This window comes from Cnephaeus nilssonii (genome assembly GCF_951640355.1).
Source record: "Cnephaeus nilssonii genome assembly, chromosome: 12".
In the NCBI taxonomy this organism is placed as follows: Eukaryota; Metazoa; Chordata; class Mammalia; order Chiroptera; family Vespertilionidae; genus Cnephaeus; species Cnephaeus nilssonii.
Window position 1 is genome coordinate 51,064,251 of NC_137083.1, and position 9,388 is coordinate 51,073,638.

Below are 9,388 nucleotides of genomic sequence, written 5' to 3' on the forward strand. Positions count from 1 at the left end.
GCGCGCTCTCGGCGGAAAAGGAAGGGGTGGGCATAGAGCGGGGAGCCGCCCCGCCGTACGTGGGAATGCGATTGGTCGTGGGTTCCCGCGGAAATCATGGCTCCTTCCCCCGCACCGCCCACTCCGCCTGCCTGGCCTATTGCAAGAACTTTACAGAGACGGGTGTGGCCGGACTTTGTGCTTTATTGAAATGGTGGGGAGAGGTAAGGAAGCGGGGAACACTAGGAGGCGCCAGACGGGTACCGGCTCAATGACTGGAGGCCTGTGTGGGAGCGCACTGAAGAGGAGGGTAGGTCATCGGTGGTTGAGCAACTCCCAGCGCAGGATTCCAGAGTCAAACACGGGCCAAATAAACCAGGCATGCGGCCCGCGTGGGCCGCGAGTTTGACATGCCTGTTCCAGACAATCTAGTGTTTAGTTGGGATGTGAGGAAGCAGGGCCGGGGCTGATGTAAAACCCTAGCAGTGAGAGTGCAGGGGTGAGGCTGAAGCGATGAGAGTCAGTGCAATTGATTCCAGCCTTCCCATTGGACAACGCAAGAGTATCTATCCTTAGATACTCTGCCACCTCTGCCAAGAAGCTCACGCTTTATCCTTGCTGATCCACCTCTCCACCCATTCTCAGAATGGGAAGACCCTAACCATAGGGCAGTGTTACTCCACTGCTTCCCAATAGGATGGGGACCCCCTCACTGGGCACTGCTCTCTAGCCCTTGGGCCAGAACTGCTTCCCACGTGGAGCAGGGGTTATCACAGCTTTGACTGGTCTTGTGCCTCCAGGAGACTGGGCACATTCCTGATCACTCTCAGCCCACCCTGTCTGCAGACACAACTGGTCCCCCACTCTGTCTACCATCCCTCACCAGCAGTTGTCTGAGACAGACTGAGAGATGTGCGGATGGCCTGGCTACCTTGTTTTGAGAACATCATAGGCTTTCAGATCAGAAGATCAGAGTTCAAGCTATTTTTATGCTGTTTACTAGCACTGTGCTCTTGTGCAAATAATCAAACTTCTCTGACCCTTGGAATCCTCATTTTTCAAATGAGGGTGATTTTACCTTACGAGGCTGGGAAGTCTACGTGATCTAATAGAGGCAAAGCACCCAGAGCAGAGGCAACGTAACTGTCACTCAGATGTTGCTTCTTTTCTTTCTTCTCCAGATTCTCTGGATCACTGTCTCATCTCACCCTCAATCTAACTCTGAAAATAACGATTATGGGTTAGGTTTCTGAATGTCGCCTGAAAATTCAAATTGTACCACCTGCATCTCAACTGAGAAGGGCTTACCGTAGCCTAACTCCCCTCTGGGTTAAAATCCCCATTGGTGATATCCAGTTCCCAGCAGGCACTGGGAAAAGTGGTCAAATGAATGAGTGGGTCTGGTGCAGAGATATGATATATCCTGGGAAAGTCTGTTAGGGGGGTGTCCAGTTGTCTTCATAAAAAACGTTGTCATCATCAGGGTGACTGAAGCTGACATCATAGTCAGGCGGTGGAGTAAGAGGCTCCAATCTGGGGAGCGACTCCAATTTGGGGAGCATGCCCAAGCTCTGCAGATCAGGAGCAGTGGACACAACTCGTGGTCCCCGAAGCCGAAGGCTGATAGGAGCTCTTCCAGCACTTCCTGGGGTCATAGACCCCTCTGAGCCCACTCGCCTTTCCACTCTGGCTCTCCTGGGCCCCTCTGGATGGCCAGGCTGTCCCTCCACAAGTCCTGGGGAGATTACCACACTGCTGTAGGGAGGTGGTTGATCCAACTCTTGGGGGCGGCGCTGTGATTCCAACACCACGGCCTCTTCATAGGGTGGTACCTCAAAGGCTTCATTGTCCCTGACGAAGGAGAAATAAGGTCATTGGTGGCTTACTGAAAGGAGCCCTTTTCTATCTTCTGCCAACAAAAGACCCCTCCATAGCCTCTGACCCCTCCTCTCACTGATACCAGTGATAGAGGTGGAAAGCAGAGCCCGTATGTCTGAGAGACTAGAGAGACACAGGGAGAATGGGCACAGTGCAGCGATTTTTCAACCGGTGTGCTCCAAGAATTTATAACAGGCAATACCTGACTGCTTAGTCAAGGGCACTGACCTTCCCCTTAGGCTGCCTAAAAGAATGACAGTAGCCATCACAATAGCTGTATGGTGTGAATGAATCAAGATTATACCTATTATATTTGTCAGGTCGGCAAAAAAAAACATGTTTTTTTTTGGTGTGCTGCAGAATTTTAGTAATTAGTTTGTGTGCCACGAGATGGAAAAAGTTGAAAATCATTGGCACGGTATATTCCTTCAATCCTGCCCACCCCTCGACTCACCGAGCATTGCCCGAGGCCCCTGGGCTGTCCGGCTGCACTGATTGGAACGCCCATTCCAGAAAACAGGCCAGCAGGCAGGCAAACATGAAGAAGCTACCCAAGGCCAGAAAGAAATAAGCAACAGGGACGATGTCCGGCCGTATGCCCAGCAAAGCCAGCCCCAGGAAGAAGGAGGCACAGCACAGGTAGAGAAGTGGCTTCTCCAGTCTCCCCCACCACTGGCTCGGCAACATGGCCCCTCCCCAGGCTCCTGCAAAAAGATACACAGCTGTTGTGTCTCAACCAGCAACTGGCATCATGGCTGGGACAGATTCCAAAGTAACCATATCAGACACCTTTTGGGGGTTTCAGGCTCTTCAATCTCAAATCAAATAAATGGCCAAAATAAATGATCATCAGTATCCTCTCCAGTTCTGTAATTCTCTGTAGGTTCACACTGGATCAGGGTCCCAGGGTATCAGGATGTGTGGAATAAGCCAGGACACCTGCCCAAGAGTTCCGATTCTCAGCCATCAAGCCAGTTTACTGTGTCATGGCCCTGGCTCCCTTCCTTTTTCCTTCTTCCCTGGATTCTCCCAGTTCTATCATTCCACATCAGGATCCAGTCCTGGGTGGGCCCTGGGGCCTTGGGGTTTACTGGCATCTCTGGAATCCAGGTGATGGGGCAGGCCCTGCCCTTTTTCTATTACTGTTTGCACTGGACCTCCATTCCCCAGCTGCCCAGTCAGGGCCCTCAGTAAGACCCTGTTGGGGTGAGTAGGGAGTAGGGGGCGCCACTTACCTCGTGTCTGACCCCACCTTCACATTTCCTCCAGTCAGTCCATGCTCGGTTGGAGGTAGAAAATGACACAACATAGCCACAGGGCCACAGCTGAGAGAATCTTACAAAGGCCTAGGGCCATGGGCAGAAGCCAGATAACCTCGACCTCTCTACACTTCACATCCACCCGGGTCCTCCACCCTCTCCTGGCTCTAACTCAGTAAGCTCACATTTCTAGTTTCCTGCCTGCAGTTAACAGGGCTGGGAGGTTGGTGGGAAGAGGACACTTCTTTCCTTTGCAGCACAGCAGCAACTCGCAGGCAACCATGTCAGGAGTTCCCTGAACTCTGCACAGCAAGGACTCACAGACTCTACAAAGGGGCCAGGCCCCCTCCTTACACCCCTGCCTCAATCCCATGACCCTCCCGTCACCTGTCACCGGCCTTAGGAGTTCCTACCTCACCAGTCCGGAACAGACTCCAAAGAAAGTAGGTTGTGGGGGAAGTGGGAGGCGGGGAGGAGGTGGAGCCCGCTGGCCCCACCCTCTTTTCTGCCCCAGTCTCAGAGTTCCAGCCCAGGCTTCATTTTCCCCCCTTTCTCCATCAGGCTGACCGCTTGGGGCCCCGCCTTGATTTTTTTCTCACTCCATCCACCCCCTTCAGTGCCTTAATGAGAGTGCTTCTCCTCCCCACCCCAGTGAACTTTGTACTTAGGACCAGAGTTAAATTCACCTGTTCTTATCCCGTCTCAATGCGCAGTGTATTCAGAGCAGTTTGCCTTATGTTTAGGGACTATATGTTGTGCCTGGGAACAGAGATCACAGTTTGTTTTAATCTCTGTAGATCATACCGTGCCCTGCAGACTGTAAGTACTGCTGTGGGCCTGGAATGGTGTGTCCTGCTTTCACTGCCACAGTACCTTTTCTATGAACTGCTTGTTTTCTGCAGACCTGTAAGACGAGTTTGTGTGAATGCTTCTTGGCATGGTTAACTCTTGATTCTTCAAAAGCCACCTCCAAGGTGATGCCTGCTGTGGAGGCTGTCTCCTCTGTGTGACCACAGCTCTCCATCCTACTCCTGTCTCAGCCTTTACCTGTTTATATAGTAGTTTTCTGTTTACACACTTTTCCACTGCGAGCTTCTTTTGGAGAGTGATTAGTTTTCAATCATCTCTAAATGCCAGCAACTAACTCAGGTCCTGACATATAGCAGGTGCTTACTAACCACGATGGAGGCCCAGGACCCACTCTTTCAGTTGTGGTCAGGCAGTAAATCTGGGTGAGGCAGACGCTGGGAGGTGCAGAGTGGCTGGAAGCACGCCTTGTCCTGGAGACTCAGAGAAGGATAGACAAGGCTGGGTGCCATGCCTTCAGAGAGTTACCACTGGACAAACGGAGGGGAGTAGCAGGTAACGGGCACAAGTCTAATCCCAAGGACAGTCATGGGGCATAGCCTGGCTGTTGCAGTAGACCATGTGTTAGCCTATGTGTGTGTGTCGGGTGTGTGTGGGGGGGGGATGCAGGGGGGCCTGGAGTGGTATGCCTGTGTGTATAGTGGTGGAATGCCCATGATGATGAGTCTCTATCCCAGACCGACGGAGAGGAGAGGGAAGAGACATAACAGGAAGGCTGTTGTGTAAATCAAGTGTGTCTCTGTCGACACTGGGAATGCAGAGTGGGAGGAGAGCTGATTGTTATTTTGCTTCCACCATTTTCCTTACTGTTCAGCTTTCATACGGGAAAAGTGTGGCTGGGATCAGAAGTATGTCAGTCTGCAGTTAATATACTAATAGAAGGAAATTGGCCAACAATAAGTGTAGATGTAAGAATGTCTAAACCTGTAGAGAATTTTTATCAGTTTATTTATAATAAGTGTAGATGTAAGAATGTCTAAACCTGTAGAGAATTTTTATCAGTTTATTTATAATAAGTGTAGATGTAAGAATGTCTAAACCTGTAGAGAATTTTTATCAGTTTATTTGAGCCAAAACTGAAAATTGCTGGGAAGCAAGATCTAAAATGCTCTGAAGGATGACAAGGTTGTAGTTTCTTTTATGCATTGGAAATTAAGGAGAGAACATAAGGAAGGTGGGAGAGAGCAAGGTGGGCAGGGATGGCATTACAGGATAAGTTTATGTGCTCTGTTGAGGGTGATTATGTCTTCAAGGGGCATTACTTCTGGTATTTCAAAGTTGTGTTTAACCTAGATGCACCCAGGGCAGGCTTAAAAAGCTTTCACTAGAGAAGTGAAAGGCCTAGGGCGCAACTACCCACTGTGACCTTCCCAATTAGGAATTTATGATTAGACCCCCCTGTGAGGTTACTTTCCCTTTTCATCCACAACATCTGGTAACATGTAATTTCCCTCCTTTTTTATTGTTTCCTCCAGTTGAATTCTAAGAAGTGTCATTACTGAGATAAGCAATGTCAAAGTGTTTATTGCCCAGAATACTCATGGCCAAATTGCTTCCCAAAGTTCTTATTCTTTTCTTTATCAATTACGCATCCTTAGCAATGTATCAATTAAATTGCCCATCCATTTTCTACTTGCCTACCTTCTACAAACCACCTTCCTAAGAAGTTGGTTGACCCGTCTCAGCTGGCCACTGTGCCCACCTTATTTGTGGGGATAATAGCAAAGGGAAGTGAGGGGCCCAGCCGGCATGGTTCAATGGTTGAGCATCGACCTATGAACCAGGAGGTCACGTTTCGATTCCCAGTCAGGGTCTATGCCAGGGTTGTGGGCTTGATCCCCAGTAGGGGGCATGCAGGAGGCAGCCAATCAATAATTCTCTCTCATCATTGATGTTTATATATCTATATCTATTGATCTATCGATAGATAGATAGATAGATAGATAGATCGATAGATAGATAGATCGATAGATATAGATATATATCTCCCTGCTGGGGCTGACCAGCAGCCCCTGAATGATGGATGAACAGATTACTCCGACACAGTTTCACTATGGTGGAGAAGGCTAAGGGATGGCCCAGCTGAAGGAGCCAGGCAGCCACGATTGCCTGCCTCGTTAGCCTTTTATTGTACAGCAGGTTGAGATAAAGTTTATCTTTTAGATACAATCAGCAGGTAAGTAATATTGGGAGGACACATGTGTTTACATTGTCCTCTAGGCAAGGACATCCAGGGATTAAGCATAGGGATTCCAGTAAACACCCGAGGGTCTGCACATGCATAGACTTGTTTGGAAAGGTCAAGGAATAATTAGAAGTGCCACCTTCGACACCCCCCTGTCTCCCCTAAGTTGGAATTCCAATAAACAGGGAAGGCGGCCTTCCACACACTTTCCTTTTCTCGGAATATCCTCCTTACAACTTTCCAACCAAGTCTCTTGTGCTCCCCAACATCTCCCTTCCGCTCTGAAATCAATATAAAAATATTTTTTTTTTTTAAAAGGGAAGTGCAGGTACAGGGGAAAAGGGAGAATCGGAGATCATTGACAGACTTCCAGTGAGTCTACCACTGAATGCTTCTCTAAGACTATATTTCTGTGATTTTGTGTTTCTGAATATGGGTCTGCTTTATACTTGTGGCCAGCATGTGTGCATTATTTTGTGTACTGCTCACTGTGCTAAATTCTTATGCAAATTAAGTAATTTAAAATATGTATAATGTAATAAGAGGTACTGTTATTATGTCCATTTTATGGGTGAAGTCAGACACTTGAGGAAAATGTATAGCTAATCAAGGGTGGGGTCAAGACTTGAACCCTCAGTCCCAGACCAGAAACCTGGCTCTTAACCACTTAGTATGCCCACTCTAAACATTCTTTTTGGCTGTCCTCAAAATGATAATTTAACAAAACACCTGTGATATTCTAAGATCTTTATTCTGATCTTCCCTGGAGAAGTGGTTAGATGCTATTGTCTTTTGCAAAGGCAGCAAAACAGAATGTCAGAAAATGACATAAGATATTGACTGTAAGGCAAGATTGGGAAATTAAAATCACTGGCTCTGTATCAGGATGCTTATCATTTATGAGCTCATTAAGACTGATTGTGAAAGGTAACACTTTTAACTGAATGGCTCTAGAAGCCCAATGTGCGGGTGACTTCTTCTAAAAGGGTGTTGGTGGTAATATATATGTGTGTGAACAAACAATTTGGCCCACATCCATGATTTTCATTTGCTCCTTAATAACAACCACGTGGGGGCAGTCTGATGCTCATTTTCATGTTACAGCTCAGAGAAAGTACATGACTTGTTTCATTAGAATCAAACGTAGAATCTTTACCTCTTAACTCGGTTGAGAGTGTTTTTCTCTGTTAGTTGCCTTACAGCTCCTCAAATGTGTAGGGAAGGTGGATAAATGATTTAATATGAAGCAGGTCAGAACATTGATATGTCTGGGTTGGAAACGCTTCCAAAGAATCATAAATCTTCAAGTATGTCATCACCCATAAAGCTTCAAGTATGTCGTTACTCTCACCAACTAGTTGTCATCCTATATAATAAAGAGCTAATATGCTAATTAGACCAAACAGCAGAACGACTGTCCAGATAACCTTCCAGATGAAGGCGAGGCTTCGAGGGGCTTCGAGGGCTGAGCCCCTTGCAGAATTTCGTGCACCGGGCCTCTAGTATTATATAAAGGTCTCTGGGAATGAACTAAGTGAACATTGGGGTTCAGGCTGTCCCTCTCACTCAGATATTTAGCACTAAGCCACAATAAGTGACTACGGAATTTGAGAAATTGAGCATTTGTTATTACCAATTGACAAAAATGCATGTGTGTATTAGAGATGTCTACAGGTAGTGGTAACAGGTTCCCACATGAATATGTCCCTATATATGAGAAAACAAGGAGGTATTGTGATTGTGATTAGTCACATATTTTTTAGAGATGGCCAAAGGGGTTTCAGATCTCAGTTCTACCATCTTGTAAACTTGGATTATATATATACTGTATATATATGCATTTAAAATTATGTTAATGAGAACACTTGTTATATATCATATCATTTTAAACATATGATTAGAACTTTTAAATCTGAAATGGCTCTGGCATTAGGACTTATTTGTCTCCTAGTTGACAGGGCTTAGATGTCACTGCATAGGTGAGCATGTCCTCCTCTATTGGAAGTCCTTGTCTTGTGGCCACCTCAGGGGCTTCATTCTTTTATGTTGTTAATCCTCACTCAAGGATATTTTTCCATTGATTTTTAGAGAGAGTGGAAGGGAGAGGGAGAGACAGAGAGAAACATTGATTGGTTGCCAACCAGGGCCAGGGATCAAGCCTGTAACCAAGGTATGAGGTACCTGCCCTTGGTTGGAATTGAACCTGGGACCCTTCAGTCGATGGGCTGACACTCTATCCACTGAGCCAAACCAGCTAGGGCAAGGGCTTTATTCTTCTCAAATGTTTAACCACTTTCAATTTTCTATTCGCTGAAGGGGTTCTCTTGTGAACTTGAGGGGTATGCACATTTTCTAATCCAAGCATCTTTATTACATCTTTCTCCCAATGTGGACATCTTCTTGAACTTTTTATTCTAGTAACAATGTGCAGTTTATGGGGGTGCTGCAGATCCCCACCATATTTTTCATGATCTGCAGGTGAAGGCTGAAACGCGTTATCTGAAATTTTTGACTTGGTAGATTTGTGATGAATCAATTTTATACAAACGAAACCCTTTGTCATGGTTTGTAGTCTGCCTGGGGCCTCTGAACTAGTGAGTGCAAAATCCCGGCCTTGAGTGTGGTGACTGCTTTGCAGAGGCAGCAGTTGCTAAATGTTGTTCAGGCTGAACTTACCCGATGACCAACACATTTTTTATTGTTCATTTGCTGGGTGTGACACTGTGAGGTGTATACAATAGATCCCATAGGAGTCTCACTCTCAAGGGGCTTACTGTCCAGAAGAGGAAAGACATGTATATACTAACTATAAGACAAGGTACAAAGTGACAAATGCTGCAAACAAGGTACAAAGTGCTGCTGGGGTCAGAGGTGAGACATTGTGCTGAGAAGAGTGGGGACCAGGAATGTGAGGGGTCCTGGACTATGAGAGGGTGCAGGCCTGGCTGAGGGACCCCCCCCCCCGGAGTGCACGAATTTTATGCACCTGACCTATAGTGTAATATATTTTAATATATCAAGACATAATTGAGATATACTATACAATCTTTTTTTCCCAATCAAAATCATAGCCTAAGATTTGCAATGTTCTTCATAATTCTTCAGACATACAGTTTTTGATGGCTATGAGACATTACATCTTAGATATACCATAATTTATTCAAGCATCCTCCTACTATTCATTATCTAAGTTATTTGGTATCACAAATAATGCTGAGAT

At 46.4% G+C, this 9,388-nt stretch overlaps 1 protein-coding gene across 2 annotated transcripts; it reads right to left on the bottom strand.

The window, feature by feature from the left end:
• Positions 1-173: 173 nt before the first annotated feature.
• On the bottom strand, positions 174-3,502 carry TMEM139 (transmembrane protein 139). 2 transcript variants are annotated; one of them, XM_079786617.1, is made up of 3 exons: positions 3,093-3,502; positions 2,312-2,561; positions 174-1,830 (listed from the first exon to the last, which is right to left on the bottom strand). In XM_079786617.1, exons 2-3 carry the CDS (start codon positions 2,542-2,544, stop codon positions 1,416-1,418), a joined length of 648 nt encoding a protein of 215 aa, XP_079642743.1. In that variant the 5' UTR covers positions 2,545-2,561; positions 3,093-3,502; the 3' UTR covers positions 174-1,415. The 2 variants fall into 2 exon arrangements, with proteins under 2 accessions (XP_079642743.1, XP_079642742.1); XM_079786616.1 differs by having other exon boundaries at positions 2,312-3,198.
• Between the last annotated feature and the right edge of the window lie 5,886 nt (positions 3,503-9,388).